This window comes from Citrus sinensis, chromosome 5, assembly GCF_022201045.2.
Source record: "Citrus sinensis cultivar Valencia sweet orange chromosome 5, DVS_A1.0, whole genome shotgun sequence".
Taxonomy (NCBI): domain Eukaryota; kingdom Viridiplantae; phylum Streptophyta; class Magnoliopsida; order Sapindales; family Rutaceae; genus Citrus; species Citrus sinensis.
In genome coordinates, this window is record NC_068560.1 from 32231951 (window position 1) to 32255011 (window position 23061).

At 32.7% G+C, this 23061-nt stretch overlaps 1 protein-coding gene across 2 annotated transcripts; it reads left to right on the top strand.

Annotated features, from left to right (window-relative positions):
- The first annotated feature begins 13493 nt into the window (after positions 1 to 13493).
- On the top strand, positions 13494 to 17396 carry LOC102616184 (uncharacterized). 2 transcript variants are annotated; one of them, XM_006472570.4, is made up of 6 exons: positions 13494 to 13745; positions 14678 to 14884; positions 14987 to 15163; positions 15718 to 15816; positions 16305 to 16547; positions 16762 to 17396. In XM_006472570.4, exons 2-6 carry the CDS (start codon positions 14810 to 14812, stop codon positions 17179 to 17181), a joined length of 1014 nt encoding a protein of 337 aa, XP_006472633.2. In that variant the 5' UTR covers positions 13494 to 13745; positions 14678 to 14809; the 3' UTR covers positions 17182 to 17396. The 2 variants fall into 2 exon arrangements, with proteins under 2 accessions (XP_006472633.2, XP_006472634.2); XM_006472571.3 differs by having other exon boundaries at positions 14742 to 14884.
- The last annotated feature ends 5665 nt before the right edge of the window (positions 17397 to 23061 follow it).

The following is a 23061-nucleotide window of genomic DNA, read 5'->3' on the forward strand; positions in this document are numbered from 1 at the left end:
CCTATGTACCACAAGTATGTAGAGGATAATCTACCATGAGAAGAAGGCTACCTTAAGGGGTAGAGTGAAAGCTCCTGACTATGGTTGAAAAAAAAAAAAGAAGAAAAAAAAAATCAAGTGCATGTGCTGAAAAAAAAAATCAAAAGAAAATGCACATAAAAGCCTGTGAGAGAAAAAAAAATTGGAGATCAAGATGATAAGATTAGTTTGACCTACTCTGTTCTTTGTTTGAGGCGAAGGCTGTTGATGTTGAGGATTTTGGGAATGGATTTGATTGAATTGATTTCACACACACACTACAAGAATCAAAAGAAAGGTGGGATTGACTATTGAATTAAAGTTAGAACTTTGCTAATATTTAAAATTTTCTTTGAGCTATATAATTTTTGCAATCTTTGAGGCTATTTTTCATGGTTTATTTAAAGTTTTTCGTTCTTTTGATTTAATTTAATTTATTATTATTATTTTTTTTAAATGATGTTTGTGGGTATCATCACTGAAGCCCTCACGAGACTACAACTCGTCCACTAGGGCCGCCTAGGGGTTTAAAGGCTTGTTGCATACGCTAAATGCAATCGCGATTACCTGCGAAAGTGGTTTAGTTAGGATTTACTTTTTGTTTCATTATTTTTATTTTTTTTTTAGTTTTAGTTTTAGTTTTGCTCGAGGACTAGCAAAATCTAAGTTTGGGGGTATTTGATGAGCATATAATACATACATATTTTACCATTAATTAAATAATTGTTAGTTATATTTATTTGTTATTTTTAATTAATTGAATTATTTTATTGAATAGGAAATGAATTGGAGATTATGGATAAAAAGAGCATAAAGGAGTTCAATTTGTAAGCATTAAAGATTAATTGATTTTTGGAAGGAATTAGACATACATGCATGTGGAAATCAAGCCAAGGAACCGAATTCAACAAGTAAATTCATCATGCACATGCGGACAAAAGAGAGAAATTGATTTTAGCTTTAAGAAGGGACCCCACTTGGCTTTTACAATTGGAAAAAGGAAATCCTAGTACAAGCTTAATTGATGAGCACGTGAGTGAGAGTAAAGAAAAATAAAAGGCCAAATCCTTTAGGCTTTAGGATTGACAAGGTGGGGCCCATTTTAAAGGCTATATAAGAAAGCTAAGCTCTTGGCTTTTGGGGAGAGTAGCCGCCAGTGGAGGAGAATTCGGCTTTGGAAGAGAGCAATCCGCAGCAGCAATATTTCGGCTTCCCATGGCTGATTTTACTTCTTTTGTTGCTCTCAATTCAAGTATGTCTAGTTAATTTTCTTACACTGAGGTTAAGGATGAAACCCTATTCAATAAAATAATTATCTTTTTATTTAATTAATTCCCTATATATGTTCTTTGATGATTATGGTTTTTATTTCACATGATTAATTGGATGTTAATAAAATCTTTTCATCAATTCTGTCATGCATTATTGATTGTTAGGATTAATATTCGATTAATTCTATGCTTGGATCTATAAAGTTTATACATGATTATCTTTGATTTTATGTCTTTCATTAAATTGTTTACATGGAGTGCTTAGGAAACTTTGACTCTTTGTTATTCAATATGTTTACATGAGATTCTTAGATGTCATATTACTAAGCAGAAAAAGAACCTACATTAGATTTAATTACTTGGGCGTAATTGTTATATTCATGAGATGACATAGATTGATTTCGAGTTGTCACTCTAAAATTGGGGATTAATTAATAATTAGATAATTACTAGTTGAATAGTGGTGGATTCTGAAACCTTGGTAATTCTTATCTTATTGAATTCTCCTTTATTTTAATTGCTTCTTTAGTTTAATTGGTTTAATTTTCTTAAAAACTCAATTTACTCAACTAGATTAGAATTAATATTAATTTTAGATTTAAATTAGACTTTTCAATTTATAACAATCCCTGTGGGATCGACCTCGTTACCACTATTCTATCTCTAGATTCGTGCGCTTGCGAGTACATTAAAATTTTCACAACAGTGCATGTTTGATTCATCAACCTCCCACTTTCTCTCCACTGAAATGAACTCCATAATGTGAAATCCCCAACCAAATACAGGTATTTTCATCAAACTGCTCTTAAGGATATACTTAATATATCCATGGCATCCCTTTCGCAATGCGAAGTCCCACAAATACATCCAGTCTACCTCAGTTCTGTGGTTTACAATAAGCAAAACACGCTCCTTTGCAGGAACAGACTCTCCACAAAAAACAACTTTAGTCTTGTTTATTTTTTCAAAGAGAAAAGGCCACAAAGCTAGCCAAGCACCAAAGAAAAAGGAGCTAATTTCCTGCTGTAATGTATGCTCAAAAGTCGCAACACGATAGCACTTGGAAAGCCACAATATATTATCATCGTAAACGCTGTTGAAAGCAGAACAAGTAAGCAAATTAGACCCCTGAACACACTAACTGGGGTCAATGAACGGTGCTTTTTTACATCCTTGGCAATTAGAGCACTTTTAACATCCATACGAACCAAAATCTGATTAGAAAAACTCCCCGTCAAAGAGCTGAACCTCACTCCGAAAAATATCTACTATAACAAAATTGTTCAAGAGACGAGCAAGCTCCCAACAATAGGGGTTTGTGTTAGAGTACTGAAAGTCCAAGTGCTTAGAAACCAAACATTGACCTGTTCAGCCAATTACGAGCTTGCCATAATGAACAAGAAACCATATATTCACCCTGCAGAATGAGAGTCAAGAAGACACTTAGAGAAATACTAAACGAAAGCTAACAAATGCGACGAAAATATCAGAATACAGATATGTAAGCAAACTAATAAATTAGTGAAGATAAAAGACTAGCTGTTAGCTTTGATCTTATGATTATTCTTAAAACAACCAAACAAACAAAAGCATTATACACTTAGCTACGGGATCCGAATCCAGGTATCGTGGTCAAATAACTAAATCAATGCCAGAAATGGGAAAAAGGAGCAAAAGCAAACAAATGTTTCTTATATACGGAACTGATAATGCAGCTAAAGTGCATGAATTCGATCTTCAGAAAGATTAAAACTGTCTTACATTCTTTTTTATTTTCTAGCATTTTCTCGGGAACCAAACAGAGGTTGGAAGGTTTTAACTGAAAATGAATAGAGAAAGGACCCTTTCAATAATTGCGGTTGAGTGTCTGAAAATGAGTGCTGTGCTGCTGGCTGCATCTTTGTTTGTATAGTTTCCTGTTAAGCGTGGGGGAGAGGCTTATAAAATTATATAAATCATTATTATTTATTCGTTTTATTTTTATCAAATTTGAAGAGTCTTCAAAAAGAGGCTTCTAGCAAATTCAAATTAATTAAATGCACTGCCACTGATTTTATTGATTTTGATGAGTGATGACCGCGTGGTTGGATCTTGGATGATTGTCAAAACTGCCCGTTTTCTATTAATGCGCAGTGAAATTGGTTGGGAGAAAAACTTAGAATTAAGAGCATAACCAAAAAATTATCCAAATAAGATTTTATTACTTATTTAAAGAGTCACATTAGTATTTAAAGTTTTAAAAAACATTTTAATTAAAATTCTTCAAATAAGAAATGATATTTTCTCTTCAAATTTGGAGAGTTATTTTCTCCCTCTTCAATTTATATTTTATTACTTTTTATTGGAGAAAGAAAGAGAGGTGATTTAATTACTATTGACTTTTCCTTTAAAAAAATAGTTATTTAATTAAAATAATAATAACTTATTTCTATTTGAAGAATCTTTTGAAGAATAATATATTTTTCACTCTTCTATTTGCCACATAAGTAAGCAAATAGATATTTGAAGAGTAAAATTTATAGGGTCTTTTGGAGATATTCTAAGATGGTCGGATCAGATATTAATAGGTTTAATTGTCCTGAGCGAGACATATTTTGATCAACTTTAAAAATATGACATGTTTTAAAAATATTCAAGTGCGTAATATTTCGTTAATTTTTATTTTTAACTTTAACCGGTCGAGAGTAAAATTAGAAAAAATAATTTTTTTCATAAAACAGAAGAAATAAAAATATTAGATTTATATATTGTTTTACAATTTATAAGAGATTTGCTTATTTATATTTACAAATCAGTTTGATAGAATAAGAAATTTAAAAAAAAAATTGTTTGATTTAACCAAAAAATTGTCCTGTTAATTAAACTTAGATTTAATTTTTTTTTATATTTTTCTATTTTAAAAATTAAAATAAGTGAGTAGGGACAAAATATGATTTTATAACTAGTTATATGGGTAGAAATATTATTTTGTAATAAATTATAATGGTAGGAATGTTATTTTGTAATTAATTGTAAGGGTAAAAGCATTATTTTGTGACTAATTTACTATTTCCGTTAAAATTAACAGTAAAAATTTACGAAATGTCAACCGCTCTAGTATTTAAAAAAATGTCACCTTTTTTAAATTTATCAAAACATGTGTTACCCAAAGGTAATTAACTCTTATTAATATTCTATTATCTTTAATTTAATATGTGAAATATAATACCCATTTTTATTTAAGAAGATGGAGTAGTGAGTTTTAAATGGATTATGTTTTAAATTTTTTTTTTTACAAAATATAAAGGTAAAGGGATGGGCAAAATCTAAATTAATTTTGTTAGCCCATGCTTCCCTAAATATTCAAACTTAGCTGGCACAAAAAAAAAAAAAAAATTCCAATACATTATCCCACAATACACGCAACTAAAATACAAATGTTCACATATGCTTAAAGTAAACATCTAAGTACACATGTACTTTATTTATAAAAAAAAAAGATACATGCACATGAAGGTTTAGTTTAAGGCATGTTTAAATTAAACATCTAAGTGCAAATATACTTGAATGTTTACTTTACAAGGCCCCAGCTACCAAATTCTACATATTTTAAAGTGCACATATATATACTCGTTATTAAACATATAAATACAAAAATTATAGAGGTACGATCACTGTGAATTACATGTATATACATTATATACATATGTATACATAAATTTGAAAGTAATAGTCCAATTGAAAACGTTACTAACATCGGGATGAGCGACACTGCCAAGTGATAATGGTGAATCTATAAAATAGGCCCATCTCACTCAATCAATCTCACGTCATATGCAATTAAAGCGCTTACGTATGCTTAAAGTAAACAACCAAGTACAACTTTTGTAGACTTGAAAGTTTATTTTAGTGTGTATAAATATTTCTATTTTAAATTTCAACTGTATGTAGAATGAGATTAACCGAGTAATAAATGTCTATTTCATAGAAGTAAACATAAAGTACCCATGTACTTTTGTACACTTAAAGTTTTGTTTAATGCATGTTTAAACTAAACATCTAAGTAGTCATATACTTGGATGTTCACTTTTAAGACGTAATGTACTGCACCTACTAAATGGATGATGTTACTAACATCAAGGTGAGCAACACAACCAAGTGACCATAGTAAATCTATGAAATAGGCACATACCACTCTTCATCTCACACTATATGTAGTTAAAGAATAGGTGTTGACATATACATAAAGTAAACATTCAAGTACATATACATCAAATGGAGATCCGTACGTAACACATAAAAAGCACAAAATTATTTACCTATCACAATTGTCACTTTCTCTACTATTTAATTTTCTACACAGATACACATCTGTTAACTCTTCTCTCTAACCTCTTCCCACTGTCTCTCCTGATCAGGAAGCTCACGCCAACCTGTAATTTAAAAATAACAAATAGGTATTGAACAATTAGAAGTGAAAATAAAGAGATAAACGAAAAACTGATGAATTAGATTAAAAAATTCAATAATCAAGGCATAATCATGGAGAACTGTCACGCGTAAAATATTCTTAACAAATGTCATCATACTAGCCTTCACGTGGATGACATAAGGCTCAGCAAGTAATTTACCATATCGTGCATCTTCTAGAGTAAACAACTTGCCCACTTGTGTGGTATAAGTCTCATCACCATAGCCGATGATGACCCCTGTCATGTGACTCGCCAAGTTAAGGACCTTCACAAATTGTTGCTGCATGTCGGCTTATAAATTGTCGAAGATTAAGTCGATTGTTCTTGACTTCACGCTCCATTGATGCATACGAAGCATTTGACATGGAAAACCCACACTCATTATTTCCAGTGTCAACGCACCAAATTGGTGGCACGGTATCACCCTCCGATTCTACTCTAATCTTGTCATCAAGATGTCTTGAAATGACTAGGGATCGCAAATATCCAATTATGGATGGATAATATCCATCCAAACACAAATCTATAATTATCCATAATGGATATATCCATATATATATCCAGTATTTAATATTGGACATGGATATGAATTTTATCCATATAGTTATGGAGATCCATGAATATTTTATTTTTATTATATAAAAATAATAATATCAAATAATTAAAATTTCAATATCAAATTTGGTTATTAAACTATTCATATTAATAATATATATATATATATATATAATAATAATAATAATAATAATAATAATAATAATAAAAATGGCGGTCCAGTAACTTTCCAGCGAAGCCGACGGTGATCCGGCGACCTTCTGGCAAGGTCCGACGGTAAATTCCGGCAACCTTCCGGCAATGTCCGACGGTGGTCCGGCGAAGTCCGGTGGTGGTCCGGTGACTTGCCGGTGGAGGTCAATTTATAATATTAAATCAATAAAATAAAATAATAATTATTAATAGTATTAAATAAGTTAAAAAATTAAAGAGTAATTTTGGAAACTATAGTTTTTAATAGAAGAGAAATTTAAATTTTTCACTAGTTAATATAAGAGAAAATTAGATTTTGTTTTTTTTTTTATTTTAGTTTAACAATATAAATTTTTTTAACTTTAAATGGATAAATTAATTGGATTTTGGATATCCATTAAATATCCATACCCATCCAATATCTAATTGGATATTTTTAAAAATATTCATATCCATATCCAAGAAGATTTTGGATGGATATTATCCAATCCAATTGGATTGAATATATGGATATTCAATTTGGATAGACCAATTTGTCATCCCTAAAAATGACCTCCCCTCAAGCCTTGAACCGTAATGTTTAAGGGTCTCACTGACCTGCACCAACCTACAAAAAAAAAAAATTAAAGTTAAAACATATCATTTGCAATAGAATAGTATACCAACCAATTTGAATTAGATGCACTCACTTAATAATGCTCGGATCATCAAGATCAGTCTCGTCTTCATGAAACAATTTTGACGGGTTACACAATTTCTCCAGTTTCTCATAAGATTGTGAAAGGAAGATTACGCATGGAAAGTTTACAATGTAGTGCCATAACATGCTACAAAGAACAACCATTGATAAAATAGTACTGAAAGTAAACAAATCATTAATCTTATCTACCCTATGCCATTAGCATAATGCTGCAAATATTGCCGATCAAAACCTTGTGTGAATGTTTATGTAAACAAGCCAAAAAGCACAGTCACACACAACTTAAAGGTATGGTTAATGCAAAACTTAGTTTATAATATGCACATGACAGTTGTTTTATTGGAGCATATGTTTGGTGTGAAATCTTAGAATGTAGAATAAAGTTCAATTGCATAAGAAGAAGCATTTGAATTTTCTAGAAAGGAATCTATAAACATAACCATGACCATTTTCATATGAAGCAAAACATTTTTATTGTTGGACCATCTTATTTTCACACAAATCTTGAACTAGATATGTTTAACCGCAAGAGTTTCAAGCTAAATGATACATAAATATCCCGAAAATTTTATTCATTAAGCAAGCACTTCTTCTAGCTTTAAAAATCTCCCAACATGTACAAGTCAATATGGACCAGTCAAACACCAAACTTAATATACGAAGAACAGAGAAAATCAAGTGAATAAAGTATTACAACAAAGAATAAAAAATTAAATAAAAGGAACCTGACTGTGAAGAAAAATAATGGAACCACTATCAAGGATAAACATAAAGTACACATGTACTTTTGTACACTTAAAGTTTTGTTTAGGACATGTTTAAACTAAACATCTAAGTACTCATATACTTGGATGTTCACTTTTAAGACGTAATGTACTGCAACTACCAAATTCTATTAATTTCAAAGTGCACGTATATGAACTCATAAGCAGACTTATAAACACATAAATTATAGAGATATATAACTATACATTACATAAAATATATACATATATAAGTACATATAAATATAAAATTAATAATATAATGGATGATAGATGTAAAAGTAATGATCTAATGTATGATGTTACTAACGTCAAGGTGAGAGACACTGTGAAATGATAGTGGTCAATCTATCAAATAGGTCACTACCACTCAGTTAATCCCACGCTATATGCAGTAAAATCTAAGTACACATGTATTTTTGTGAACTTAGAAGTGGTATATGCAGTAAAATCCAAGTACACATGTACTTCTAAGTTCAATGCATGTTTAAACTAAACACCTAAGTAATCATATACTTAGATGTTCACTTTTAAGACGTTATAATGTATTACAACTACCAAATTCTACACACTTCAAAGTGCACATATATGCACTCATAAAGAAAAATATAAACATATAAATTATTGAGATACACCACTATACATTACATATAGTTATACGTATATACGGATGTGAAAGCAATAATCTAATTGATGATGTTACTAACATCAAGGTGAGCAACACAACCAAGTGACCATAGTAAATCTATGAAATAGGCACATACCACTCTTCATATCACACTACATGCAGTTAAAGAATAAGTGTTGACATATATATAAAGTAAACATTCAAGTACATATACATCAAGTGGAGATTCGCACGTAACACATAAAAAGCACAAAATTATTTACCTATCACAATTGTCACTTTCTTTACTATTCAATTTTCTACACAGATACACATCTGTTAACTCTTCTCTCTAACCTCCTCCCACTGTCTCTCCTGATCAAGAAGCTCACGCCAACCTGCAATTTAAAAATAACAAATAGGTATTGAACAATTAGAAGTGAAAATAAAGAGATAAACAAAAAACTAATAAATTATATTAAAAAATTCAATAATCAAGGCATAATCATATAGAACTGTCACACGTAAAATTTAAAGCAAGAAATATTATCTGTCACGCGTAAAATATTCTTAACGAATGCCATCATACTAGCCTTCACGTGGACGACATAAGGTTCAGCAAGTAATTTATCATATCGTGCATCTTCTAAAGTAAACAACTTGCCCACTTGTGTGGTATAAGTCTCATCACCATAGCCGATGATGACTCATGTCATGTGACTCGCCAAGTTAAGAACCTTCATAAATTGTTGCTGCATGTCGGTGCCGCTCCAGAAACCCGCATCATACCTTTTTATAATCTTCTGGTTGGAAGGCTTGCTCTTCACAGTTGCTCTAGCGTGCCGCAACCAAAACGGAGTCGGAGGTGGGAATGACAGAGAGACAACTACCGCCATTGGTTTCTGACCGGTCTCTCTAACGATATACTCCAACTCTGAATTTAAGATAGCAGAATCTTCAGTTGCATCCATTCCAGTGAGCGGAGTGATAAATTGTCGAAGATCAAGTCGATTGTCCTTGACTTCACGCTCCATTGATGCATACGAAGCATTTAACATGGAAAACCCCCACTCATTACTTCCAGTGTCAACGCACCAAATTGGTGGCACTGTACCACCCTCCGATTCTTCTCTAATCTTGTCATCCAGATGTCTTGAAATGACCTCCCCTCATGCCTTGAACCAGAATGTTTAAGGGTCTCAGTGACCTGCACCAACCTACCAAAAAAAATTTAAAGTTAAAACATATAATTTGCAACAGAATAATATACCAACCAATTTGAATTAGATGCACTCACTTAATAATGCTCGAATCACCAAAATCAGTCTCGTCTTCATGAAACAATTATGACGGGTCACACAATTTCTCCAGTTTCTCATAAGACGTAATGTACTGCAACTACCAAATTCTATTAATTTCAAAGTGCACGTATATGAACTCATAAGCAGACGTATAAACACATAAATTATAGAGATATATAATTATACATTACATAAAATATATACATATATAAGTACATATAAATGTAAAATTAATAATATAATGGATGATAGATGTAAAAGTAATAATCTAATGGATGATGTTACTAACGTCAAGGTGAGAGACACTGTGAAATAATAGTGGTCAATCTATCAAATAGGTCACTACCACTCAGTCAATCCCACGCTATATGCAATAAAATCCAAGTACACATACATTTTTGTGAACTTAGAAGTGGTATATGCAGTAAAATCCAAGTACACATGTACTTCTAAGTTCAATGCATGTTTAAACTAAACACCTAAGTAGTCATATACTTGGATGTTCACTTTTAAGACGTTATAATGTATTGCAACTACCAAATTCTACACACTTCAAAGTGCACATATATGCACTCATAAGCAAAAATATAAACATACAAATTATTGAGATACACCACTATACATTACATATAATTATAAGTATATACGTATGTGAAAGCAATAATCTAATGGATGATGTTACTAACATCAAAGTGAGCAACACAACCAAGTGACCATAGTAAATCTATGAAATAGGCACATACCACTCTTCATCTCACACTACATGCAGTTAAAGAATAGGTGTTGACATATACATAAAGTAAACATTCAAGTACATATACATTAAGTGGAAATCCGACTTAAAGGTATGGTTCATGCAAAACTTAGCTTATAATATGCACATGACAGCTGTTTTACTGGAGCAGATGTTTGGTGTGAAACCTTAGAATGTATAATAAAGTTCAATTGCATAAGAAGAAGCCTTTGAATTTTCTAGAAAGGAACCTATGAACATAACCATGACTATTTTCATATGAAGCAAAACATTTTTTATTATTGGATCATCTTATTTTCACACAAATCTTGAACTAGATATGTTTAACTGCAAGAGTTTCAACCTAAATGATACATAAATATCCTGAAAATTTTATTCATTAGGCAAGCACTTCTTCTAGCTTTAAAAATCTCCCAACATGTACAAGTCAATATGGACCAGTCAGACACCAAACTTAATATACTAAGAACAGAGAAAATCAAGTGAATCAAATATTACAACAAAGAATAAAAATTAAATAAAAGGAACCTGACTGTGAAGAAAAATAATGGAACCACTATCAAGGATCAACCTTCGCCGTTGATGTTGAAGTTCAGTTTCTCCAGCACCACTAATGAAACCGCACCCCTACTTCCTCTCCTGCAATTCATATCCACATACGTCAAAAAAGTTTCTAAAAACTACAGTTTATTGTAAGCACACACATGCAGAACCATTTATTATAAGCAATTAAGCACACATTTAAATAAAAAAATTCATTAAAAAATATTTAATACGTATGCTGTGAAACATATGCATCAATCAATAATATTGGGCTGTGTGTCACAGTGCAAAAAGCAAGTGGCTTACAGCAAGTTGAAAAATTCACCTCAGGATAATAAATATATTTAAACAAAATTTTCCACTAAAATACTGAACTACAACTACTCGTTATAGCTTTGGTTATGGCAGCCCTCATCTAACTCCATTGGCAATGGAAACATGCCATTAATACCGTATCAAAATGTAGACAAGACAAGCCATTATATATAGTCACTTTGCACCGTTTATTCAACATACAAGTTGAAGTTAAGTGCGCACAGAAACAGCAGGAAATAAAAAATGAAACTAAAAATAGCAGAAAAATGAACCCAAAAATAGCAGAAAATGAACCAGGAACTTGAAAACAAAAAAAGAAAGCATTAACCGAGAACATGCGTCTATTGTTTATAATAACAATAACTAATAACAATAATAAAAAATTAATAAGTAACCCACTTAATGCATAGATGGATTGGAAGCGGTTGGAGGTGATAGCAGCGATGGAAGCGACGGCAGCTGGATCGGAAGTGAACGGGTGTCGGCGGAGTGAGTCAGCCGTGAGGTGAGTGAGGGTGTCGGTGGAGTGAGTCAGCCGTAAGGTGAGTGAGGGCGTCGACTGGACGGCTGAGGGCTGCGCTATGATGGAAGGCTAGGCGGTGACATATCGGGAGAGCAACAACAAAATAAAAAGGGTATTATATAGAGATGGCAATGGGGCGGGTTCGGGTCGGGGATCATGATCCCCGAACCCGTACCCGATTTAGAAGTAATCCCCAAACCCGTCCCCATACCCGAAAAATTATAATTGGGGATGATTTGGGTATACTCCGAAAATCCCCAAATTGAGTGGGGATTAAAACGGGCCTGATCCCCATTTAAATTTTTTAAAAAATTAATAATTTTAAATATTCAGAATTTCAACAAATTAAAGATTTCATATTATGTAGTTGGACCTAAATACATTAATCATATAAATTCATGTTAAACAATGAATGTTAAAGTAGATTTTGCTGCAAAATCTACTTTGAAAATATTAATTAACCTTATAATCATAATTAGGCATGGAAAATTACAAAATCCATCAATTTTATTGCCAGCTAATTAATAAAAATATTTGTATTATAAATAATCAAAGCTCATATCGTTTTATCTTGAATTTAAGTTATTTAACAGTCAAAATTTTGTGCATGTGTGCTTGTCGTTACTTCAAATTAATTATGATATCTCATTTTTCCCTGTTAATCAAATTCATGACTCGTGGATGGAAAAAGACAGCACTGGTGAATGAATTTTGAACTATTTTGTAAACATATGGACTCCGTTGTGCATGAAACCGCAGGCAATTAATTGGCCTTCTTCAACTCTTCTTATTATTTATTTTTTATTTCAGTTACAGTGATTTTATATGTTAAAACGCTGCAGAAAAAGGAAAAAAAATTACCTTAATTGATGAAATGACTGAGAAGGCGGTTTGGCCGTGAGTTAATGATCTAGAGTTTTGTTATATTTTTTTTATTATTTAAGTTTTTTATTATTTGATTAAATTAAAATATATTTTGATTGAAAAAATTAGTTCGGGTTTGATTTCGGGTTCGGGGTCCCGATAAAATCCCCAAACTCAAACCCGCAATATATTTAGAGTTTGGGTTAATTCCTGAAATAGATCCGTTTCTAATTTTAAAATTTTTCGGGGCCCCATACCCAACTCAAATTAATCGGAGACCTGTGGGTATGGGTCTCCACAGAAAATGTTGCCATCCCTTATTATATGTGTATTATGAATATGAAAATGAAAATGCTGCGTGGAATAGAGTACCGAAAGGGCCCTTAGACATTTGGAATCCACAATGGCATCTACTCTTTTTATTCGCCAGGAATTTTGGCTGATTCAATGGACCTTTTCCTCGTAATATCTAAACTATCCTCCCGGTAGATATTGAATAAAACTTAAGAGAGGGGTAATTCTGACTTTCTGCCTAATAGGAAATAAGGAAGTGACCTAAAATTCAAGTGACCAAGACAGAGTCCATATGTGATGCATATTTCTTATGTCTTTATTATTATTAATATTATTATTATTAGCTAAAAGCCTAAAGCGACCATAAAAATATTCAAAATTTTCAACTTTGTCTGCACAGGAAAGCATTTCCCATTTCCCGGCTTCTTCATCCAATTCCAACAAAGAAATATTTGTCAAAACCCGTCACATGATTTCTACTTCTTCAAATACCCTTTTCATAGTTGACCGTCATTTCATCGTTTTCGCCGTTTAAGGAGCCCCGAAATAATCGCTCTTGTTTTCTGTTGAGGATCCAATTCTCTGTCATTCAGGTAACCTGCTCACTGTTTGTTTTGAAGCGTTGGAAAAATATTTTATTTAATCTGTTATTACTAGTTAATCACTGACTTCCGTGTTTTAAAGAGGTTCTGTTTTGATCAGGTGAAGTATGTTGGGTTTGTCAAATTGAAGCCTGTGATTGATTTTACTCACTGTTGTTGATAACATCCACTTGTAGATTTTGACTGTTTGAATGTCGGAAAAAATGATAATTTTAATTCCTTGATTGACTAGCAGTATAATACATCGATCTTAACTAATTGTCTTAGTTTGACTTTCAGAAAAAAAAAAAAAGGACCACTAAGCCTATGCTTTGCTTTGGCTGAATGATCAAGCATTGTCAATGTGTATTCATTCTCAGTCTTAAGTTCGAACTAACGGTACTGGGGTGCCTAAATGCAGTTCAGATCTTGGCACTTTTGCTTTCGCTTGATTAGTTACCTTTGACTCACAGGAGAGTGATCATTGAGTATAGGAATTGTTTTAGTTGTACTCTATGCAGGCGTAAGGAATTCTGAGTTTCTGGTGTGGAGATGATATTGAATTGAATAACAATTACTTATCATGATGGACTTGTGAACATAAACAAACTGAATTCCAATAAATATATAAAAGATGGACAGAGAGAGAGAGAGAGAGAGAAGAAGCTAAAGTTTGTGTTCCTTTATCTAATTAAAAAATAAAGAAGTAGGGCACGGCTTATGTATTTGTATAATTTTTACAAGTTTAACTATAAATTGCTTTATCCTTTACGTTCACATTGTAGGTTACTTGTATGCTAAAAGTCGAATTATGTTGACATCAGTTTAACAGATCTATTGCAAGTTTCTTATATGTATTTTTGTTGCAAGACAATTGTGTGTGTTTCTCATAATTGTTGTATTTTGCTTAAATGATGATGGATTTAGTTGTTTTCTTTTTTAAGCATGCTTTAATCATCCTGTATAAAGATGAAGATGAGGAAATACTGAACATTGAGATGGTAACAGCCACTGTTGGCAGTAATACCAAAGGTGTGAAATTTCCAACTGTTTACCTACTGGGAGACTTGTAAACTATGAGTGCTGATGCAAATAAATCTACTACAAATGGGTATGAAAAGCCTTTACCATCGGAGGAACAGCAAAGAAAGGTATCTCTAGTTACTGTGCTGTCTCTATGTCACAAGTTCTTGTTCTGAAAATGCCATGAATGTTTCATGATAAGCTTTTAAGCTGACTTTTAAAATGTGCAGATTAATGAAGTGAGGAGGTTGCTTGGGCTGTTGTCTGGTAGATTGTCCATTTATTGCTCTGATGCTTCAATCGCAAGGCATTTAAGGGCACAAAATTGGAATGTCAAGAAGGCAACTAAAATGCTGAAAGTAACTCTAAAATGGAGAGCTGAATACAAACCTGAAGAGATTCGTTGGGTATGCAGTATGCTACCATCTATCTTGCCTGACATACTGTAACCTTCAAGCCAAATCCTAGGAATGTGTGCTAGGTTCAAATTCCTTATTCTAATTGGATCAAGTTTTCATTTTACGATACTTTTGAAGACTGTGCTGCAGGGTCATCAATAGTAAATGATGCCTGTCTTATATGTTGTCTCTGTCATTTTTTTCACTTTGTTTATGACCTTTCACAGTCCATTATAAAACAGCCTTGGATCAGGCTTAAAAGGACTCTACTGGAACTAAGATTACTAAGTTGAAAAGATTCATCTCGCGGAAGAATACTTGGGGGGTAGATCCTTCTTTCACCCTAGAGTCAAATATTTATATCAATGTCTGGGCAAAGGTGTGATGCTGGAACAGTTATCTGTGTCAAGTCTATTCATAAAAATTTTATCTAGTCAGTTTGCAAGTTTACTAAACCTTTCAGCCAGTGTGGTTGCCGGCCTGGTCAAATTTTGTTTACTTTGGGACGTTACATTGCAGAAAATGGTGTTTTATAACTTCATTTCTTTACTTTTGTGGCGTAGGATGAAATTGCTAATGAAGCGGAGACCGGGAAGATATATAGATTGAATTATGTGGACAAGTATGGGAGAGCAGTTCTCGTCATGAGACCTAGTTGCCAGGTTCAACGTTTATCTGAGAAATCTTCTCTCTCTCTCTCTCTCTCTCTCTCTCTCTCTCTGGATGTGTGTGTTTGTGTGTTTCCATGTGTGATGATTATTTATAATTAAGCTATTTCTTAATATTTTAAAGAAATTTGATCTGTGTAGAAACATCTTGATGACGTGCTCATATCCAATATTAAGAATACTTTCTAAATCGTGCGCTGAAGGATTTAGGAGTTCCTCCTCCTGAGTTTATGTATTTTTTTTTTTCACCTCCTCTTGTGAAGTCTATGAATCAGACAAACTAACTATCACAAATTTCTCATCTGATGGATTACTGTGTGAATTGTAGTTTTTCCTTTTCTGAGCACACATTGCATACTTATTTTTATGTGAAAGATAAATATTAGACCAATATTTGGTTCTACAACTAATGCATTCATGTTATGTATTGAGAGTAAAATTTTGGAGAAAATTGCTTAGGCTTAAATTACTTTTGGCTGCAGAATACAAAGTCAACTAAAGGACAAATTAGGTATTTGGTGTATTGCATGGAGAATGCAATTCTAAATCTGCCACCTCACCAGGAGCAGATGGTCTGGTTGATTGATTTCCAAGGTTTCAATTTATCCCATATTTCAGTGAAGGTAACGCGGGAAACAGCCCATGTTTTGCAAGACCATTATCCAGAACGCCTTGGTTTGGCAATACTGTATAACCCACCCAAGTTCTTTGAGCCATTCTGGACGGTAATCTACTCTAAACTCAGTCCGTGATTCCTTTTTACTTCTAAAGAGAAAAATGGTGAATTTTTCTTGTGTCAGAAATATATGACTGTACAATGTAGCAATAACTTAAAACATTCAATATTTATGTGTTTGTATACTTCATTATGCTTCCATGTGTTTGCTTTTGGTTTTATGTGCTATGTTATGTTACACATTGTCAATTTTATCACTGCAGGTTGTTAAACCATTTCTTGAGCTGAAGACTCAAAACAAAGTCAAGTTTGTTTATTCTGATGATATAAACACCAGGAGAATAATGGAAGACCTGTTTGACATGGACCAGTTGGAGTCTGCATTTGGTGGAAATGATCGTGTGGGTTTCAACATCAATAAATATGCTGAGAGGATGAGAGAAGATGATAAGAAAATGCCATCTTTTTGGGCAATGGAGACTACTCCCTCTGAAGCCTCACAACCTTCCTTGACGATGGCTACATCATCTGATTCTCCTAACTTGAATTCTGATTCTGATACATCTGACCATGAGAAGAATGACACTTCCTCACAGCGGGGAATGGAAACAGAAGCTGTGTCATCAGATGAGAAGGGTCTCACCATCGATGGTAGCAAGAACATCGTTGGGGAAGTACATTAGATTAGGGTGATGCAGCTAGGCTTTTGCCTAGTCCCCGTAGCTGTAAGAGTATGATGATCAGATGGTGTTAGCCATGCTGACTGTTTAATTAACATTATCAGTTTGAACACAAATCAAGAAAGTTCCTCTCATGTTTTAATCTAAGTACTGCATACATGAAGCATGATTTTTCCTCATGCAATTTAATCGATGGAGCGTTCTGCTTCTATTGTTTCTGTCGGGGCATGGTTTAAAGAAATTCACACAATTTTTGTTTAACCACTCTTTTTGGTCCTCGAAGAAAACTCTATGTACGAAGCTTGTGCCCCGAACAATACGTGCATCACTGATGGTATAACACCCGGCGGGGAATCTTCGCGACTGATTGTTTATTCTTCACAGTTTCAATAAGTCGTTTTATAATCTTATAATGGCAATACCTATCTTACATTAAATGTAAGATAAGGGGATCCATCTTTTAAAAGTTAAACTAATAAAATATTATTTCTAGAGAATATGGATTTCCACTTGCACTTGGGTTGGGCCTTAAAAAAAAAAAAAAAAAAATATATATATATATATATATATATATATATATATATATTTATAAATCTCTCCCTTGCTGCTGACGCACGCAACGCTCAATTCCAATTTCAAAATCCATAAACTGTCCGGCCTTCGACAATCCCCCTCTTCTCATCTTCTTTCACAATGACAGCACGACCCTCGTAGCACAGCCAGACGGGTTTTAGATTGAACCGAAATAAAAACTTATCGGGTTGCAATTTTCAACCCATTCGGATTTCATGTGTTAATCCAAACCGAACTAAATCCAAAATAAATTTCAAGTTCGGTTCGGGTAAACTTGATCCGAATGCCCACCCCTTTTACAGAAGTGCGTTTTTAATTTTTAATTTTTAAAAATTCTATTTTCAGCTCATAAATAGTAGTAAAATAAAAGAAATTTACGACCAATTTGTTATTTTTTACTGCCAAAATATAAAAGGTCAGTAAATACCCATTTTGACCTTGCAGCTGATTTAATTCCCTACAAAGTGGCAGTAAAGTTTTACTCATTTGCGAGGAGATATTTTTCAGCCACAAACATTCCCCACAAAAGGCCCTTTTGTCGTAGTGAGGGGTAGGAAAATTGGATTTCGGTTCAGGTTGCTTGGGTTTTGATTTGGGTTACAATCCGATTCGATTGGAAAATTGAATCCAATTGGATTTTCATTTTGATATCTCGATTTGCATCCAAATCCGTAAAATTTTTTAACGATTAAGATATGGGTAAAATCCGCACTGGATGCGGGCAGATATCTCGGATGTTCGGATCCGCAAATTTTAAAATTAAATAATTTTAAATATAATTTAAAAATTCAACAATTTAATTAATAATATCAAATAAAATTCAATTATAATCCAACAATTAACAATTTAACATAAATAACATATAACATCAACATAAATCCACAAATAAAAATATTACAACATAAATCAAACATAAAAAATAACTAAATTCAAGTGCATAACTATTAAAATCCACAAATAAAAAACATCACTAAATTCAAGTACACAACTATTAAAATCCACAAATAAAAATCCACAAGTAACATTAAATACAATCAAACAATTAACCACAATACCAAATTAGTAATCAGAAAAAAAATATGTTGAATCAACAAGAAAATTCAATTAAGCCAGCAACATTTTCAAGATTAAAAAAATTTACATTAGATTAAGCTCATTAAATACAATCAAACAATTAACCACAATACCAAATTGTTAACCCCCCAAAAAAAAGCCATGCATTTAATAGAAAGAATAAAAAATTAATTGAAATAAGGGAGCAAAATCTAATTACCGGCAAATTAATTCCAAGCACGAGAGGCTTGAACGCAACGACAAGGGTTAACGGTTAAAGGACAGGTGGACAGCGTCACATCGAGGCTTCGATGAGCACCACGGCGCTTCTCCGACGAGTATCGGCACCGCGAGGCTTGGACGACGAGGCTTTAACGAAAGATCAGGCGAGGCGGGCTTCGACGCGAGTCCCCAACGAGTTGCGACGAAGACAACGACTGGTCGAGAGTGAGATTGAAAGGTTAGGACTTACAGCTACTGGTGAGGTGAGTGTGTATGGGAAAATTGAATGAAGGAAGTGAGACTTAGGGATTTAGGGCTTAGATTTTTTTATTTAATTTAATATATATTTTAATTTAAAATAAAGACCGACCAGATTCGGATTTCTGATTTTCCGGATGCAAGTGCATCTGGATCCGGATCCGTGCGGGTTTTTATTTTTTAAATCCGGATTCGCATTTTTAAAAAATGCAGATCCAAACTTTTCGGATCCTTGCGGATGCGGGTTGGATGGGAATTTTTTTGCCATCCCTAGCCTTACAAATTGATGATATTCAATGTATTTTCCAAAATTGTAGCTATACTGTAATGTGTATTTTGGTTGAATGAAATTTTACAATTTTTTTCTTTTAACGCCGAAAAGGAGGCAAATAACAATATGCAAAGATAACAATTGCTTGTACAATGGTGCATGGGTTTTCTTCAAGGCATATTTAATTTTTTTTTAATTAATGATTTAATGGTAATTCATTTTTTATTTTTTATTTTTTATTTTTTATTTTTTTAATTAATAGTTTAATGGTAATTCGATTTTCCATTTTTCATTTTTTAATTAATGATTTAATGGAAATTCAATTTTCTTTGCACCTATACGAGTAAGCTTTGAACTTTAAATTTTTTACATAACATCAACGGATTTTACAAGTTAAACTAGTTAAATTTATTAACAACTGTAGATAGTCATGGGTAATGCAATGTTAACTCCAGGAATTACGGATGGTATTGCTTTGGACCCTGCACTTTATTTGCCTTGTTTTATTGTCTGCAACAATACTATTAAAATCAAAATATCAAAGTGTTTGATTAATACTTAAAATTTGGATTCGACACTAAAATAGATGATTTTTCAAAGTTATTAATTAAAAGTTAAGTTTAAAAAAAGTCAAACTTATACTCTAATCCATTGTCAACTACCATTTTCTTTCCACACTAATTGTGGAGTTTAGAAGGCACTAAACGACAAAACCATATGGAAACTTCTAATTTGATATGAATTACCCAATATTTCAATTATTAGTATTTCACTGGTAACGATTCACATTCCACTTTATAGTACATGTAACTTCAATCGCAAATTGGGGGGAAAAACCATTGACTTGAGACTGAATTTTCATTTATTAGCTTGCCAACGGCTAAGATTGTTGCTACTTCCATTGATTTCTTTCTTCGATTGTTTGATTGTTTTTGTGCCCCTACAATTATTTGATGTTAAATATTTATTTTTACAATAATTATTTTTAACACCGACATTACAATGGCATTTTTTTAGGTTCTACCGGGATCCAACTATGTTGCTCCTGGAGCAACATTCTCCCTAATTTGATTTTGCAAGGTCCAGCCGTTAGATTCTAAACACTTTAATCTAACAATTGATTTTAAATGGCAATTTTTGTATCATGGAGAATAGGTCAAAGTCGGTTATAATTAATGCTACAAATCAATAAGATTATATACACTGATTACAATCTAGGCAACATGTGAAAATGACATCACATGAGAATTGGATGAATAGCGTTACCCATCCTTTGGCATGAGACTTCAACAAATTAGGATTGAAGGAAAAAATGGGTATAATGGAAATAATTATTCTTAGTGGATAATAATTATTTACTTAATAGTTACGAAAGCCGTCAAATTAAATTTGCTTAAGGCTATGGCATTATTGAAAGATATTAAATTTGTATAAAGTTTTTAAAGCATTATCTAAAGGCTTTCTAATAAAAATTTTAAATAATTTTTTCTTTTTATTATTTAAAGAGTCATATAAGCAAAAATATTTTTTAAAAATCTTTAAATAAAATTTTAGTTATTATTTAGAGAGTCTTTTAAAGCCTCAAATTTGATATTATATTATTTTTTTCTCATTCTTAAAGAGAGATATATTGTAATTGTTATTATATTGTTGGAGAAAAAATGATTAAAATAATATATATTTTAAAGTAAACATCCAAGTATAACTTTTGTGCACTTCAAAGTTTATTTTAGTATGTATCAATACTTCTACTTTAACTTTCAAGTGTATGTAAAATGAGATTAACCGAGTAGTAAATGTCTATTTCATGTAAGTAAATATAAAGTACACATGTACTTTTGTGCACTTAAAGTTTAGTTTAATGCATGTTTAAACTAAACATCTAAGTAGTCGTATACTTGGATGTTCTCTTTTAAGGCATATGGTCTAACACGTAATTTACCATATCGTGAATGTTTTAGAGGCAACAGCTTCCCCACTTGTGTGTTATACATCTCATCATCATAGCCGAATGATGACCCCTGCCATGCACCTTGCGAAGTTAAGGACCTTCACAAATTGTTGCTGAATGTCGGTGCCGCTCCAGAAACCCACATCATACCTCTTTATGATCTTCTGGTTGGAAGGCTTGTTCTTCATAATTGCTCTAGCGCACCGCAACCAAAATGGAGCCGGAGGTGGGAATGAAAGGGAGACAGCAACCACCATTGGTTTCTACCTAGTCTCCCTAATGATATATTCCAACTCCGAATTTAAGACATTAGAATCCTCAGTTGCTTCTGTTTCGGTGAGCGGAGTGATAAATTATCAAAGATCGAGTTGATTGTCCTTGACTTCATACTCCATCGATGCATACGATGCATTCAACATAGAAAAACCTCACTCTTCACTTCAAGTGCCAATACACCAAATTGGTGGGACTGTACTGCCCTCCGATTCTATTTTGATCTTGTAATTCCATATATCTTAAAATGACCTCCCCTCAAGCCTTGAACCGTAATGCTTAAGGCTCTCAGTGATTTACACCAACCTACCAAAAAAAAAAAAATCAAACACATTTATCATTATTCATGAAATACCTACAAGACAAAAGAAATGTTCACTATAAAATATTTTTTAGTCTCTTACAAATTTTGTACAAAATATTGTACATAGATCATTATTCATAAAATACCTGTTGGATTTCACTAAAACTTTCCAGAATTAAATTATGATATTGAGAAAAAATATATTGAAATTTTCAATAATTCAATAATATTTGTCTGGTGTTCTAAAAGATCAAAAATCAAAGTGAAAAAAATGTCATTTGCAACATAATAGTAAACCAACCACTCGATCAATCTCACGTCATACGCAGTTAAAGCATTTACATATGCTTAAAGTAAACATGCAAGTACAACTTTTGTGCACTTGAAATTTTATTTTAGTATGTATCAATACTTCTACTTTAACTTTTAACTGTATATAAAATAAGATTAACCGAGTAGTAAATGTCTATTTCATATAAGTAAATATAAAGTACACATGTGCTTTTGTGCACTTAAAGTTTAGTTTAATGCATGTTTAAACTAAACATCTAAGTAGTCGTGTACTTGGATGTTCTCTTTTAAGGCATAGGGTCTAACACGTAATTTACCATATTGTGAATGTTTTAGAAGCAACAGCTTGCCCACTTGTGTGCTATACATCTCATCACCATAGCCGATGATGACCCCTGCCATGCACCTTGCGAAGTTAAGGACCTTCACAAATTGTTGCTGAATGTCGGTGCCGCTCCAGAAACCCACATCATACCTTCTTATGATCTTCTGGTTGGAAGACTTGTTCTTCACAATTGCTCTAGCGCGCTACAACCAAAATGGAGCCGGAGATGGGAATGAAAGGGAGACAACAACCGCCATTGGTTTCTGCCTAGTCTCCCTAATGATATATTCCAACTCCGAATTTAAAACAGCAGGATCCTCAGTTGCTTTCATTCCGGTGAGCGGAGTGATAAATTATCAAAG